Source organism: Anser cygnoides, chromosome 4 (genome assembly GCF_040182565.1).
Source record: "Anser cygnoides isolate HZ-2024a breed goose chromosome 4, Taihu_goose_T2T_genome, whole genome shotgun sequence".
In the NCBI taxonomy this organism is placed as follows: Eukaryota; Metazoa; Chordata; class Aves; order Anseriformes; family Anatidae; genus Anser; species Anser cygnoides.
In genome coordinates, this window is record NC_089876.1 from 11,545,335 (window position 1) to 11,562,989 (window position 17,655).

Below are 17,655 nucleotides of genomic sequence, written 5' to 3' on the forward strand. Positions count from 1 at the left end.
AAGACAACTGACCTGCATTTCCTTTCTCATATACTAATGTGAAAATTCCCTTAAAGTTGGTGCAGCTGCACTGAACAAAATGTTGTGAAGTATGAATTTGGTCCAGTAGGTCACCACTGTTTTGCAGGAGTTATATTCAGTTTGGATTTCAAAGTAACAAAAAATATTTCTCTGAGATACAGTGAGAATTAATGTGGAAGTTGACACAATTAGAGCTGGTTGATCTGGGGCATGTGCTTGCTACACAGAGTCTGGCAAAGTGGAGTTTGGACATGGCCTTCCCCTCTGACCTGAGAGTAACACTGCAGGCACTTCCATCTCGGTGAAGTTATGAAGCTGAGCTGTTTTTTTTTCTGTAGTGGTGGAAGCCCATTTTGGCCACTTTTCCTGTAATTCTATTGATGCTGTCAGGCAGTGGTGGTCCGTGCCTCCATTTCTGGCGTTGGTGTCACTTTGAGATCAGCTGGAAAATGTTCCAGGCTTCTTTTTGTCTTCTGTTGTCCAAATACAGACTACAAGTGGTGTTATTTTAAGACACTAACAGATCATAATTTGAAAAAGAGATGACAGACTGCTGATGTCCTGCAAAAGATCAGGTGGAGCCAGAAGGGAAGGGCAAAACTATTAGCTTTTTGACTTTTGAACACTGATGCAAGCTCAAACCCCAATTTGACTGTTAAAAAAAATTAACAGTCAATGAGACAATGGAATTGATCTTTTTTTTTTTTTTTGGAAACCTTTCTCTGCTAGAGGCTTCTTTGGTAGACTCTCATTATCATTAGATATGACCAGATTTATCTGCTCGAGGGAAGGAAGGCTCTGCAGGAGGATCTGGATAGGCTGGAGCGATGGGCTGAGGTCAACTGCAAGAAGTTCAACAAGGCCAAGTGCCAGGTCCTGCATCTGGGGCATAACAACCCCAAGCAGCGCTACAGGCTGGGAGATGAGTGGTTGGAAAGCTGCCTGGCAGAGAAGGACCTGGGAGTACTGGTTGATAGGCAGCTGAATATGGGACAGCAGTGTGCTCAGGTGGCCTTCTTGGCCTATCCAACAGCATCCTGGCTTGCATAAGAAGCAGTGTGGCCAGCAGGTCTAGGGAAGTGATTGTCCCCCTGTACTCGGTTCTGGTGAGGCCGCACCTCGAGTACTGTGTTCAGTTTTGGGCCCCTCGCTACAGGAAGGACATGGACGTGCTCGAGCGAGTCCAGAGAAGGGCGACCAAGCTGGTGAGGGGTCTGGAGAACAAGTCTTACGAGGAGCGGCTGAGGGAGCTGGGCTTGTTCAGCCTGGAGAAGAGGAGGCTCAGGGGCGACCTTATCACTCTCTACAGTTACCTTAAAGGAGGCTGTAAAGAGGTGGGGGTTGGTCTATTCTCCCACGTGCCTGGTGACAGGATGAGGGGGAATGGGCTAAAGTTGCGCCAGGGGAGGTTTAGGTTGGATGTTAGGAAGAACTTCTTTACTGAAAGGGTTGTTAGGCATTGGAATGGGCTGCCCAGGGAGGTGGTTGAGTCGCCATCCCTGGAGGTCTTTAAAAGACATTTAGATGTAGCCCTTAGTGATATGGTTTAGTGTAGGACTTGTTAGTGTTAGGACAGAGGTTGGACTAGATGATCTTGGAGGTCTCTTCCAACCTAGACGATTCTGTGATTCTGTGACCAGAGACCGTTGCATCATCTTTCTTTGTACACCAGGCTGGACATCAGTGATAGTGGCTAAGATCTATTTTTCCCTGCCATTAAAGCTCCTGCGTAGTGATTTTCAATCTCCTCTTAACCAGCGGGCTCCTAAAAATGGGTAGATGATGTTGTCAATCTCTATGGAAATTGTACGTAATTACATTGCTCAGTGACACCAATGTGCTGCCTTTCATAGAGACTTTTCATAGATCATGCTTTCACAGCCCAGAGAAAGAAAACCATTGGGCTCACCTGAGGATAGGAAATTCTGCTCCAAGGTGCCCTTCTTCCCATTGCAAGTTAGAAGTCATATTATATGTCACCTCCTTTTGTCAACTATTCAGCACAGAGACCAAGTTCTTCCAGTTGGTCTCAGCCTCCGGTAGAAACACAATGTGCTGCTGGAACACAGCAATTTACTGGAAGTGGGAATCAATAACTTTAAATAAGCTATGCACTGTTTAAAATCTAAGTTTTTAGCACATCAGTTATTGAGCATGCTGGAAATTAAAGTTTCATTTACACCACTGTTTCTTTTTATGGCACTCAAGGGATTGTGCATTCAAAAATGTTTAGTCTGAATTGATGTTTAAGCTTTTACTTATGTAAAGATGTGTGGGTGGGAAGGAATTCAATCCTCCTTAAAGTAGTGCCAGGAGCCAGAATTATGTGTGGGCAGGTGCTGTGCGAGGTTTCCTTTTCAGATCTGTAAATAGACCTGCATATTTGCTCAGGCCAAATCTTATATCAGTTTTGTTATTATTCATCAGCCTGTGAACAAAGATCATAAAATTCATTTTATTTAGAGACATGCTGTTAATATTTAAAGTGAAGTCTCCAGTTATTAAAATGTGTTAAAGCCCAGAGAATTTTCCTGGACTCAGTGGGCTTTGGACCAGGTCTTAAAATCCAGGGACAAAATTGGACCTTACATGTACTTGAATAAATCACATGATCTCTTAGAAATTCTTTGTCTGTATACATTCCCTTGCCCACATCTGGTCTAGCAGACTTTCTGTCAGGCTTAGAAAGCACAAATCTTCCCATGCTTTAGCCCATGCAGACAGCTCCTTCAGATGGCCAGCAAAGTAAAAGCTTCAGATAAAGAACATGAGCATGAGAGGCATGTCCGAGTCCTGCTGCAGAACTCAACTCTTCCTTAGATATGAGAGAGAAGGAGATCATCTTTTGAAATAAAGTTGAGATGCTTCTCCATTCTTTTAGCCTGCTTTCTTCCTCTCCAAATCAGCACCCACTTTTATGATATATCCGTGCACTGAAAGGACAGGCAGCAGTGCTAGATGAGGGGTTTGGAGCAATAAGAAAGCCAATACTCTGTGTGTAGCCCTCACAGTGCTGCCGGGGTTTAATAACTGAGATCCCATCACTGCGCTATCACCAAGTTGCCTTGAAGTCCATTTTACACTGAGGCAACAGAATAATATCCGGTATGTCCTGCTGCTCTGATGTGCCGGAGGAATACTGGCATAAATTATCCACAGCATGACAGTGACAGAATACTTCTAGCCTCCAAGCATTTGGTTGTCTTAGTACATCTGACATTAAGTGATTTCAGCACATTGTGCAGTCCAAGAAAATCAAATACGAACAGCACACTTAGCTCTTTTGCATGATTTTCACTGTAAAATTGGATATATGTTTTGTTTTTCCTGGAATATTGTCAATTTAATGATTATTTAACCGCAACAAGTGTCCAGCAAGATGCCAGAACCCCTGTAGATGTAAATCAAAAGCATAGGTCATCTTCCTCCAACCCTTTCTTGCAACATACACAGTCACACCGTAGGAGTGTTTCATATAAATGGGCTTCCTATTGAGGAGAAGTGATATGACAGCCCCCCTTTATCTGGCTGCCTGTCAGGTATACTCTCAGATATTTATTAGAAAATGCTGAGAGGAAATAGCGTCCTTGGAGAAGAAAAAATCATCCTGAAATCAAAAGGATTTTAAGGTGATATATTATCAATTGTATTAATCATTCTTCAAACAATCAAACAAAAAATGCCAGTATTCAAGATTATCTCAAATGTGCAGTTAGTCTTGTGACAGCAAAAGCAAGGGGTTTGTGTACCCGGTGGGTACTTAGGAATCTTTGTTTCATCTTGTTTTTTTCTTCTGATACTGGAAATCAGTTGTTAGTACTTCTTAAAAAATAATCTTAAAATAGGGTTGGCTTTGGAGTTTTTTTCCTCTTGAAAAATTTTTAGAAGCAAAAATAAACAATTCAACAAGAAACTCAATTGTTTCTCTCAGAGCTGGCTAGTAGCTTCAATCTGAATGAACAAGTCCTTCAGTAATGAAGGAACAACTAGAAGGTCCTTTTTGATTATTGAGTCCAGTTGCTCTTACTGCGGGCAATTAAAATACAAGCTCTTTCAGAAACTTAAAATCTATTTCTTACCATTTTAGGTTTCTTTAAACCACTATTTCAATTTAAAAGGCTGTTCCACCATGTTCATTGTCAGCCTTTGTCCTTATGTCTAAGTAGTTTTTTTTCCTCACTTTGGTAAATCCTTTCCCATTTGAAATCACAGTCATATTCTTCTCAGGTTTCATTTCTATACATTGCATGTAAGACAGGCTCTGTTAGTTTCAGTTTTGAAGTATAGTTTGATCCTGTTGAACTAGTTTCCATTATCTGTATTTCTCCTATGCTCTAGTTTCATATTCTAGTTTGACCAGAAGTGACCAGAAGAGCCGTCCTCAGGGCATGATTTCATTGTGGAATATTTCCAGTGTTTATATGTGATTGAATAAGGAATAAGGACGAATAAACATTTACAGCCACTGGGTTTGTTTGTTTGTTTGTTTGGTCTTTTTTTGTTTGTTTTGGTTGTTTTTGTGTGTGTGTTGATCTTCTCTTGCAGGACACCACATTTGCCGTTCACATTTTCTCTGGGTAGGGTTGGTGTATTATTGTTGATTATTTATTTCACATTTGCAAACGGTATCACAGAAAAGTTTTAGTTACAACAATTTCCTTCTTATTTAATTTTTAATATTCCTTTATAACAGTGACCATCACAATATTTCAAAGCTTTCTTGATGTCTAAGCTGACAAAATGACTGTTCCCAACAACCTTTACCCAGAATTTGCATTTAAACTGGATGAGCTCTTTGGGCTTAGAGTGGGATGGAACTTTTTTACTTCAGATTCTTCCTATGATCATTGTGAAGCTATATGACCTCTTCTCTGTCTTTACTAGTTGCTCATGGTCTTTGACCTTTGTAAAAGGAAGCTATGAAATTACCAATGCTACAGATTTGGTAGGATATTATCCCACCATTTTCCATAACATGTTCACAATTGTAGTCTTAGGTTTTTGGTTTCTTCTTTCTATGTTATACCTGTCCATAAAAACACCCTCCCTATGCTGATAGTTAGGAAGCAGCCTATTTGCTTTCCTAAACCTGCTCATTAGTGCGCTGTGCACAAATACACGGGAAAGGAGTTAGGCCAGTAAGTACCAAAGTCTCTCGTTTTTGTTTGATGCAGTTCAGGCCCTTAGAGAATATTGCTCCAGAGGAAATGGTGTTTCTTTATTCACAGTGCTGCTTGTCTTGTCTGCACAAGTACCTGGATGAGCTTATAAACTCCTGGAGTAGGAAGGTGACTGGGGAATAAAGGCACTTCTTTGAGCTAGAATAACCACCTCTGATTGAGGGCTCTGTGCTGCTTAAATTCAGATTCTTCTTTCTCATGTAATACACATGAAAATGTTTCTCAGAATTAATTAAAGACCATTTCTTGCTACACCCAGACCCTTTGCTCGATATGAAACAACTTTTGTTTAGTCTGAGTGACACTTCCAAATAGTTGTGTAATAATCTTTTATTACAGAATCTGAACGAAACAGAAATACCCTGTTTGTGTTTCTGCCTCATTCTTTTTTGCATTTTTTTTGAGTTATTTCCTTAGATCTTCTGTTACTTACATGGGGTCTGCTGTTTATTTTCACTTCTGCCTTCCATAGATTTGGGATGAAACTCTTTCTATGGTGCATCCTGTGCTGCAGTTTTCTCAGTTTTATTTAATATCTTAAATATCAATGAATTAAATGCAAATTAATTAAGTAACTCTGGTCCTGGTGTGATTCCTGTGTAAGTACTCTCCAGACAGTCTTCAGATCAAATTGTGGAGCCATAGGACGCCTTGAGTCATTCTTTAACTGTGACTAAGTCTGTTCAGATCCTTTCCCCATCATCAGGTTGTGGTTTCTGAGGCTGGAATCTGTAGTCACTGTAAATACCAATCACTTTTCCAGGGATACCTTTAATTAGATATTCACTCCTGCGTCAGCAGGCACACTCCTAGACAGTCTCAGACATATTTCCATTCTCAGGAGCAGTGTGCAAAGCCTGTACCTTGCTGTTCATCTTAAACCTTCCACTGTTCAGAATCATCCTGAACACAAGCTTTGCTTGTGCTTATTTTCATCCTCTGCCTGGTGGTCACTTCCACTAGTAGGCAATCCTGCACCTGACTGCTTCTCTGAGCACATCCATCTCTTTTCTGTATCTGCAAACACCAGACTACCAAATGCTGTTGGCTGATAGTTTTGCAGTATTAAAAGCCTTATTCCATCTTGGAGACAACTATAAGAGTCTCTTACTACTCCTTACTAGTCCTGTGAGCCATACTTGTTTGTTATCTGCCTGTCTGGTTTGCTGTCCTTTGTCAGATGTGCTCAGAGTCTGAAAAGTGGAATTGTTAGACTTTTTTTCATGTTATTTGGCTCCCAGTTTCTTAGGGTCCAGATGACAACCTGAGAAATTGTCAACCCTGAAAACTGAAACCTTGGAATACAAAGCTGTGGTCGCATGAAGAATTCTCCTTGTCTTCTGCATCTCTGCACTCAGGCTAATATTTCACTCCTGCACAGCGCAACATGCTCTTAATATCCCATGTAGTCAGCGTTTTTGACCTGAAAAATCCATGGTCCATCCACGTCCTCAACTGCTGGCAATAAACAGCAATTTATTTTTAGTGCCTTAGTGATTTTGAGTTTTTCTAAAGACTTTCATACCAAGTCCAAGTGTGTGGTGAGTACTCATGCCCAATTTCCAGCCTTTACTGCGGTGTGATGAAGCCTCGTTGAAATGTACCGTCAGGAATTTTGCCAATTGTATTGGTGCTCAATTTCTCAATTCATTTTGCCTTCTGGACATTCACTTTTTTTACATCTGGGGAGTGCGATCATAATTGCACGAGCACTCTTCCCCCTCCCAGACTGAGGATGCCACAGGGCTGTCCGGAGGTCAGCTCAAAGCTTGCTCTGGCACAAATGGCACATGCATGTGTCAAGGTCTCTTGAAAGCCCACATTTGCCTGCTGGCTTCTGAATAGCTTTATTATGCATCACCAGTGTGTGACCACTCTTCCAGTCTCATGTTGCTGCTTTGCAGCATTGAGGGGTAACATAGCAGCTGGCTCCACAGTCCAGCTGGATCTGAACTGGTGGCTGATCTAATAACACGTGTGAGCACGGCTGTGGAATTGCTGGCAGCCCTTGGCTCCAGCATGGGTGTACTGACAGTCTTTTCCTCTGGTAAAGTCAATGCTTTTCACAGTAAACTTTCACATCCTAAATCATTGCATAAACAGAGGTGTTTCTTTCTATTTCCTACATAGTGTAAGGCTTCATTGGGGTGTAAAGTGATTTTATAACCTCAAACTCTGGAGGATGACATTTCTTTTCCTCTGCCTTTTATACTACTTTTCACATTATATGCTAGCATATCTTCAGCAGGTATCAGATAGACCATCCCTAAAATAAATAAATAAATAAATAAATAAATTATTACCTACCTTGGTAACCCCTGGACAGAAGAGGGAAATGAAGTATTTTGTATCCTAGGATAAAGAAAGAAAGAGTGCATTTGTGGTCCGTGGAACACAGAGGGGCAGGTGGAGAGGTAGACCATAACAGACCATAAAATTAATGTCTCCCTAAGTCTGCTTCATAGTATCCAGTAGAATAGTGAGTTTTTATATCTAGGTAAGTATTGCTTATTTGGAGATATTTAATCCCTCCTGTAAATTGTTTTTGGGCATCCCATGGACAACCCGATCTTTAGTGTCTTCAGAGATCTCAGTTCTGTAATATAATTATCACCCCTTACGATTCTTCATTTCAAATAAACCATCTCTCATTTTGTCTCAGACCCAGCTCCTGTCAAACATCTTTATCTGTTTTTTCAGCGTCACTGGTGTTATTGTGGGCAACAATGTCTCACTCATTTTTGTCCCTTTTCCTTCAGTGATATAAAAATAATGGTAATTTTTTTCTAACTCAGTTCTTATTCCTGTGATTGAACAAGATTATTTGTCTTGAAAGGCAGCATTCTCTCATTTTCTTCCCTGTGGTCCGTTGTAAAAAAATAAAAGCAGAAATTTGCGCTAATGCTTTCTTTGCAGGTTGCCAGGTCTTTCCTCCTGATACCACTCAAACTACACATGTTCTATGGTTGTTTTTTTTTTTATTTCTGAGACTTAATCCTTTTATATAATACGTAAATAGTTTAGTGTTTTTATGGACTTTTTATTTTCAGATAAACTAATGAAAAATTATTCAATCAAGAATTATTCCAGTTCATAATTCATAACCTCACCACAGGTCTTCCACTGAAAAACTGCCAGGTTGCCAGGTTAAAAACATTAAGCAGTACAACTAACAATATTAAAAAAAAAAAAAAAAAAAAGTAAAGCACTGTAAATATTAGTAAGTAATATCAAAATGCTCACATGTATTTTTTATATTTCTGGATGCTCAAAGATATACGTATTCCATAGCTCCCCAAAGATGTAGTTGTTTATGATACAAATTTGAACAAGGTATTTTTGTTTTGTATTTAATCTGTTGGATTTTCTTTCAGGATTAAATCAGCCTGCTTTAATCAGAAAGTATTCAATGTTGGATGTTTCTGTTTCTCCTAATATATATATATATTTTTTTTTTTTTGTGAAAATGAAATCTTTTTATAATTGTTTTCAACTTTGTTATGGCAAGCACTGCAAAATGCATTTCAAAATCAAGGGCCGGTTAATTCAGCAATGGATTCCATCTGTGTTGACATTGGCTGCACAGCCCAGCCCGCCCCAGCTGCATGAAGTAACTGGTGCTCCAGCAGGGTCGAATTCAGACAAGCACCATTTGTGTTTCATTTCCTTTTTTCTTTCTTTCTGAATAACATTTTGTCTAAAAACAAGTATTTTTTTTCCTGATCTTTATTGGAACCTCTTATTTATTTCTGGATAAAAGATAGCTTTGATACCTTGTTGCTATGTCAAGTCAAAATTGGAATGACTCTCAGGATGGGTATTTCCTGGGTGAATTAGGTTTAATAATGATAGGAATTTCATATATCATCTACACACCTGGCAGGGAAAATAGTTTAAGGCTAGACCAAAATATTAATATATCTGTCTTATGAAAGGGGTAGTATGAATCTGCACTGCCCCAGGAACAAGCCTTGACCCTGACTCACTTGAGCAAGGCTCTGCCCACCTGCCTGAAAGAAGAAAATGCATACTCTTTTGAGGAAGTTCTCCCTATTGTACCCAAAAATTCAGGCCACACAGACCAGACTTGTGCAGGTGTGTAGGGTAAAATTCACAATGTGCTGTCAATTTTCCAATGTTAACTAACATGTAATATTATGTAATGTCCCTTATGTCTGTTGCACAGCAGCAGGTAACCTTGAAAGGCTCATTTATTTTGTGATGATGTGCAGATTTGCAATTTGTGTTTTTCAGCAGAATCAAAAGGAAACTACAGTAAAAGTTGTATTTTTTCATCATTTTGCTTATTCAGTGGATAACTTCTCTAGCAAAACTGGTCTGTGATGAAAACTCATTTGGTTCACACTGTAGATAACAGTAATTGCTGTCTCTGAACTGTAATTGACTGTGACATACTAAGTTTGCTACATCATTTGATATAGAAATAATATTAGTGTAAATGTCAATCCGGCCAAGAATGTTTGTGTTTAGGTACAAATCAGTTCATTAGTCACACGGAAATTTTTGATTTTACTGGGCAGCTTGGTGTGCGATGGCAAGTTGCTGCTCGATCGTCTGAAGTACAGATTTATTCCTTGCCTTTGTGCAAACTGGGAATTCATAAGCATGTACCTGTGAGGCGGAATAGCCTACTGCATATAAATGTAACTACAGAGTGCTCTAAGACTCATCTTGCTGAGTAGCTGAGAATTAGGTGTCTGGCACAGTTGTTTAGTCGGTGTGGAGGTGTCTGGCTATGAAATGTGGAAAGATGAATCCAGCCCTGAAAGTGCCAAGGAACTAATTTCAAAACAGTCAATGTCACATGTTATTAATGCTCACGTTCCTCTCAGGTAATTTTAGGCCTATAGCCAAAGAGGAACATAGTTACAGCGGCTTCACCTACGTTATGTGGAAAAAGGCTTTATGCCTCTCCTAGACTATTCAGCCCACCTGAGATCTGAACTGTGCTCTAGAAATGTTTGTCCATCAGCAAAGCCCACATGACTAATTTCTTACTTAGATATCTCTGTTGATTTCCTGATGTTGAGTGGATCAGTCCAATGAAGACAAACGCCGTTACATCTATTTCATTACATGACAAAGAGAAAGATGTATTCAAAAACAGTTACTGCAGAAATGAGACTCTGCTTACAAGTTACATTTTTGTAATAATGCAATAAACCACTCGTATTGGAAAAAGACTGAAGTATTTCCTCCAATATGAAAATATGGATCTAAAAACTTATGGCAAATATGAATGAGTTCTATAAAATGCAGTTGTTTTGGTCCTTGCTAAAGAAATATAACAGTAAAGTCATATGGAAGAAGTCATAGAGTACTAAATTTACTTTGTTACTATATCAGCATACCAGCAGTTGGTCAGTTTTAAATTTAAAACAGGCTTATATTTAGAAAAGAAGCATTTCAGAATTTGACCTGGTATTTGAAATATTTATTTTATCATATAATAGTTTCTTGATGTTCCAAACTATTCATCGTTTGTGTAGCTCAGTTTTCACCAAGTAGAGGTACTTTTTAAAAATGAATATCTGTATTAAGAATTGATTTGCCATTGAAAAACAGAATGCATCGTTAAAACACGATCTAGATTATCTATCCTTGATCTCTGCCAGACCAGGCTATTTAACTTTTCTAAACTGTGCAACCAAAGCGATGCTTGCTACTGTAATATGAATTATTTTAGATGTAGAATACTAATAAATAAGCCTAAACACTATAAAAAGTCCTATGTACATAAATCACTTTGGTGCATAGATCCTTTACTTTTTTAGTCCTTAAATAAAGAAGTATATCTTTTCAACATGTTAGATCGTATAGTATTTATATCCCTGAAGGACTCAGTTGGAGTACATGCAAGAAGGTTCTGCTTCCTTTCCATGAATGGAGGTAAAGGGATTGGCAATAATGATAGGTTGTGAAGTGTATCATTATGTTTTGAAGCATAAATAAGTCACTTCATGTCTTCAAATCTCAACCTCTACGTATTATTTTTTAATTATAGCATCATAAAAGGAGCTTGAGATTTAGATTTTTTTTTTCCTTCTAAATGCTGCTACCCTGCATGTCTTATTCAAAGGACAACATCTAATTCACTCCTCCAGAGATTTGCCTTTAGAGATAGTTAAGATATAGTTACATAGTTATATATATATAAACCCAGCAGCTAGTCCTGACTATATGTATATATGTGTTACTTGTAAACTGATAATGAGCAGACGTTCCAACGATGTTTATTTTAACACCTTTAATTGCTTTCTCTTTTTTTTTTTTTTTGTTTTCCTTTTTCCTTCCTTTAGCCACCAGATAATGGGCCTCCACCATTACCAACATCTTCCCTTCCTGAAGGCTATTATGAAGAGGCAGTGCCACTTAGTCCTGGGAAGGCTCCTGAGTACATCACTTCCAGTGAGTAGTGTATAACCAGATCAGTTTCAGAGCAAATGGTAATTCTAGTGTCCTTCGGCTTTTTTTAGGATTCAACAGCTACATCTCTTTTAGTGCCATGGTAATGTGTCATATGCGTGGTTTAATTGTCCTCACTGTCATAGGCTGTTTTGGTGTGCACAACTGTTTTGGTGTGCACAAACAAGGCTCGTTTTAGAGAAAACTAAACCTGCAGCTCCAAGTTAGGTGCACATGTGTTTTGACTGCTATTGGAGACAGAGTCCAATTTAGCCATTAATCCTTTGGACATATTTGAAGCATGAATGTGATGGGGACATTTTTACTAGGGATCCAGAGTTAAGTATTGTCCGGAGTAAACCCCTCTAACCTACCAATAGTGCAAATGTAGATGCCTCAGAACTTGGTGCTGGTCTGCAGATCTCCTGGTATGTTCCTATTGCACTGAATTACTTGCCTAAGTAGACAAAGAAAATAAAAACCACCTTTTCTAAAGTGAGTAACTATTGAAAGGATGTGATCTGCAGCATTTCTGATGATGTACTGTGGTTAGGGGTAAATCATTCATACTGGCTCCCATAAGCCATGCTTGATGAACATGTCACTATTTCAGTGACTAAATATAGAACTTAGAAGCATGATTTAGTGGTGGACTTGACAGTACTAGGTTAAAGGTTGGAGTAGATGATCTTAGAGGTCTTTTCCAGCCTGAATGGTTCTATGATTCTATGACTGCTCGTTTAGTGCAAAAAGCATAGGGTTGTCTCCCAGCTGACCACCAGAACTTCCTTCTGCAACACAAACACTCTTTACCAAATTCCGGTACTTGTCCAAAGACTGATTGCACTTAAGAGGAGACAGGATGAGAACACTGATGAAACGATGAAATGACTGCTGTGAGAATGTACACAGGGTCAGTCAACCCAGTTAGCTGTCATTATGTACTAACAAATTGAAAAGATTTTCCTTTTGCTGCTCTTTTTTATTGGCTGGGGTAATTTCTTACTTGTGTATGGCTGATTTATCACTAACAGTTATTTTTTTGTGGCCCAAATATTAAAGGGATATCAGCCCCCATTTTATAGCTGTTTTTATTATTTTAACCAGAGCAAATGAACAAAATAATATCTCTGTCCTTAAAACACATGCATAGGAGTCACCTTGGAACATTAATTATTCTTTTGTACACTGTGTGGCAGGGAAATTTGTCATTGTGCATTAGCTCTAAACATGATAAACAAACCAGGGTAGTTGGCAGCTCTTAATTTACCTAGGAAATTGAAGGTAAGAAAGAATTTTATATAACGCAAAGTAATTACAGGAACTTAGCAGGGCAGCAGAATCACTCCTCTCCTCATGTCTTCCCTTGGTGGGTGGACATGATGGGTGGTCCTGCTATATACCCTGTGAACTGCTGACTTGTGTTTTGTCATTAAACAAGAGCCACGCTCAGGCAGAAAAACATTAGTAGCACAAAAATTAATAGCACTGCTAAAGGATTACCTAGGAAAAAATACGGCACAGTATGAAACTGATATCTTATTGTACTTAACAATCCAAACCCATAAAAATATTTAGGATATCAGTCTTAAAAGTTCATTAGTAATTCTGTAATATAAATGTATATATATACCCAGATATCTAATGCTTTTTTTTGTTGTAACTTATCATCTGCCCTGCTGTGATTTTGTTGTACATTCTTATGTCCTGAATTCATCACCTTTTAAAATTCGTATTAAAAGTTATCTATTTTTCTTTATCCATAATAAAGTTGCTTTTAAATTCAATATTTATCTTCATTCAAGCAAAACTTCCACTGAATCTAGTGTGTGTGGTAATTAAAATAACCCAACAAAGTACTATATTAACCAAAGATTATAACTATATTAACCTGTACTTTATCAGACTGATTGAGATAAAGACCGTATCAAAGAAATGTTAAAAGTATAAGAACTGCAATAATAAACTGTTAAGTAACTGTAGTGATAGATATAATTATCTTTAGTAAATATTCCCACTGAGTCTTTTTGTAATATCATTAATAACAAGGAGGCTTCCGTACTATAATATAATACCTATAAATGGTTAAAGTCAATCAGACTTTATTGATTTGACAAAACTGCTTCATTTTGGACAGACCCTTTTCATTTTTTTCCTACAAAGTCTCTCCTTTCTCACCACCACCTCCACTCCAAGACAAGAGTGTGTTTACTTGAACATATACACAAGACGTTTTCAGATCTTAACTGTAATTTCTAGTCCAGTCTATTCCCTTAGCTGTTGTGATCAGGCAATAAGAGACAACAGGATTTAGTCACTAGTAGCCTTTACGCGGTTTAACACAATTTAGCATATTTAAAAGGAATTTTGCCCTTTGCAATTATACATACATGCTGGATTTTTCTGGATAACTTTCTGAATGTCTGCTAGATGTATTATGTATGAGTAGTAGAATGCCTATGCTATTTATGTTAAAATAGTCACTTTACCATGTGAAAGGAAGATAGTCTGTGTCTCAGAGCCTAAAAGCTTTGTTTTGGTTATCATTTCAATGTTTAGAGAAGCAAAGAATAGAAGTGGGATGTGGCAAAGAGCAGCAAAGGCTTCAGCCCAGACTAAATGAGTACTTCACAGTGGACAACCTTCTTGGTGTGAGTCACACAAAAACCTCTTCATCTAGCCAAGAGTCCTGAGACCCAGAACAGAAACATGAGCATTTTCTGGGCAGGATATGGCAACAGGTCCCCAGAGATCCTCTTTTTCTCTCTGAGGACGGGAGTCCAGAAGTGTCAGCCTCGGAAGTACCTGTTGGCTTTCATTCTCCTATAAACAGAGATTTGAATGAACCTGCAGCTGCTGTGCCAGCAGAGTTCCACTGCTGATCATACAACTTATTCCTATCATGAAGTCTGCACTTGAGCTGCTTGTGAGCCACTTGGGAAGTACCTGTATGATATCACATATGGTGACAATATCTTATGTAGTGAGATATGGTAATACTACTCTGGTGGCATTTTTTCATTTAATTGGTAGTACAATATTGGCAGAGTATTATCTGAACAGTATTAACATATCTCCGTATACAAGTAGTAACTTGCTCTGCTTCTTGTCAGCCCGTATAAATTTTGAAGTTTAAGAATGATCTTATGGCCAAAAGTGGAACAATATCACAAGTGAGGTAAAAGATGGTTGTAGAAAGGAAGCAAACATTAAATGAACATTATGACAGTGGTGTAGCTGCAACAAAAGCTCACTAGTAAATCTGAAAAAGGGACGAGGAAGTTATGTTTGGACACCTAAGTATTATTTTTCTTGGAAAGGGGGAGGGTGAAGTTAAAGATGAAATGCTTTATGTGAAAGACTACCAGTTCCCAGAGGGACAGCAACTCTAGGTTTGTCTGTTAGCCCATTCATGCCTTTGAAAGACGGCCTTCTTGAAGATGCTGATTTAGTGACTAGATCTTACATCTTCATATTTGGTAACACCACATGAAGAATTCTTCCTCTAGTCCAAACAGGTTGGCATTCTACTCTGTGTTTGAGTTTGGCCGATGAACTGCCAAGCATTTCCTGATGTTTCTGTGTGAATGTTTGTGGATAGCCACTCCAAAAGGAGGTCAGAGGGAGAACATTTTGGTTTGGTTTTGGTTTGCGTGTTTCTTTCCTTTTTTTTTTTTTTTGTTTTGTTTTCTTTTGTTTGTTTTTGTTTAGGATTTTTTTTCTGCTTTATGGGTAGAAAGTTAAAGAGAAGAGTCTGGTGACTTCTACCAAATCTTACACATTCTTTTAAACAAATAAGAAAAAAATAAATGCTCTGGAATAAATGTTTTCAAATCTGTCATTTTAAACATCTAATCTACATTTTTCCATCTGTCTCTTGATTTTTCTAAAATAGGTGAAAAAAAATGTTGTGTTTTCCCATTGATAATCATCTGTGGCATTTACCACTTTCCCATATGGAGCTGCCCCAAACCAAATCCTCAATAGTAGAATTGACCAGAAGACAACAATTCATTGTCAAAAAAAGTTTCATGAGCTTGAAATATATATATTATTTTCTCTTTGAAATGAAGATATAGTATTCTATATAAGCTTTGTGAAACTACAAAACATATCAGAATATTTAAGCTTGATTTGGAGTTGTAGATAATCTGGGTATAACCCATTGTGACTCTGCACATAGGTGGGGACTGTTTCAGAATGAGCTCTCCAGCCATTTGATCTCTTGTTCCCTTCCTAGTTGCTGCAGGTTTCCCTCTTGCGTCCCGAATTGTGTCCTCAATACCTAGCTAAAGCAAATGAGAGATTTTCTTCCTGGAAATATTTGGATGAAATTTCAGCTATTGAAAATATTCCAATTGTTTCTTCTCCATGAGAATGGAGAAGCACCACCTAAAATTCTAGCTATTTATTCCAAGCTCATTCTTTCAGTTAAAATTCCCAAGGCGTCAGCACAGGTCTTCTGTAAAACTTCATAATGGAACTGCATCTTTTATTCAATTAACTTAATGTAGTGATATTACTAAGCACTGAAACAGTAGTTTGTTGGTGGCTGACATACAAAAGCCTTAACTCAAAAGGAACCCTGTTGAGTTTTTCAATTATTTCAGTATACTTCATGGCTAAATGTTTTAACTTGACACTTTTATGCTTAAAAATCCTTTTCTTAAAGATTATGACTCGGATGCCATGAGCAGCTCTTACGAATCCTATGATGAAGAGGAAGAAGATGGAAAGGGGAAGAAAATGAGACATCAGTGGCCTTCTGAGGAGGCCTCTATGGATCTGGTGAAGGATGCCAAAATCTGTGCCTTCCTGCTTAGAAAGAAACGATTTGGGCAATGGACCAAACTGCTGTGTGTTATCAAAGAAAACAAACTACTGGTAATTTTTATTTTTATCTGGCTGTATTTTCTTTCTACCTTTTAGATGATGTATTTATTTTTATAGGAATTTAGGTTTTGGAATATGTTCTGCAAACAGTGGCCAAGTCTAGAGTAACCTTACCAAAGAGTTCGGTTATGATTTACCCAAGAATCAGAGAACCACTATAATTATAAGTGTATCATGTAGCCACTTAGAACTTAGATTTTTATTGCACTTAAGCCCAGTCAGTACCCTGATACAGGAAAGAAAGTCTACCCTATTAGCTTCTACTATATTTCATTTGAAAAAAAAATATGCTGAAACTGTAAATCCAATCTTTCATTCCCTGTGGACCAAAAATCTCATAGGGAGCTTTGTGTATGAACTGTTGGATCAGACTGCTGGAGAGAAAAGTCCCTTGTTAGACTGAGAACTCACTTGGCAGCATATGCTGTTGTAATGTATACACTTTAAACTAAACCTACACCATCTGTTCTGCAGTAATTACAGATGCAGTATTCACATGATGCACAGCTGCATTATAGAAAGGAAAGAAACAAGTGGATGTATTCTCTTAAGCAAATCTGTTATGTTTCTTTCTAATGGCAGGCACCAGTAAAAGATTCTGAAAGTTAGTAAATTATCTGCTCATAGAAGTCTTTTTGTTTTTTGAAAAGAGTCTAATTAATGGAGACATTCATTTCTTTGACATTAAAAGCAACCTAAGGCGTACCATAATAAATCATTTGGAGTCTTAGACACTCCCTGTCTTCCTATCTGGTGCCTGCAACAGTTATAGCTGTTTATGTAACTGGTATTTACTGTAATATCCCAAGTATTAAAAGCTGATTAACAGAGGATAGAACATTTTCTGTAGAACCTCATCATTCCATACTAGTACAAGACAACTTAGGTGTGTTTGTTTACAAGTACATTTATGCTTATGGCTGTGTAGGAAATAACAGGATATGAAATAGCAATATCTGGGTAAGAAGTTTCTGAAAATATAGTTGGAATTCATTTCTAGTTTCCCATGGTTACAGAGGATTTAATTTTTGCATCCAGCTCTATTTAATTGATAAAAGGAATGTTGAATATGATTTAGTTTGTATTATATTGTTGTAATGCCATTATCCTTAGCCCACATTTTTATCAGCATATA

At 38.0% G+C, this 17,655-nt stretch overlaps 1 protein-coding gene across 6 annotated transcripts in view; it reads left to right on the forward strand.

Moving 5' to 3' along the window:
* AFAP1 (actin filament associated protein 1) overlaps positions 1-17,655 on the forward strand; it is a 119,978-nt gene that overhangs the window by 58,618 nt on the left and 43,705 nt on the right. For all 6 annotated transcript variants that reach the window (XM_013179348.3, XM_066996541.1, XM_066996542.1 and 3 more), the window contains exons 4-5: positions 11,522-11,630; positions 16,300-16,511. In XM_013179348.3, coding sequence (XP_013034802.2) covers positions 11,522-11,630; positions 16,300-16,511 — 321 coding nt within the window. The remainder of the gene's footprint in view (positions 1-11,521; positions 11,631-16,299; positions 16,512-17,655) is intronic.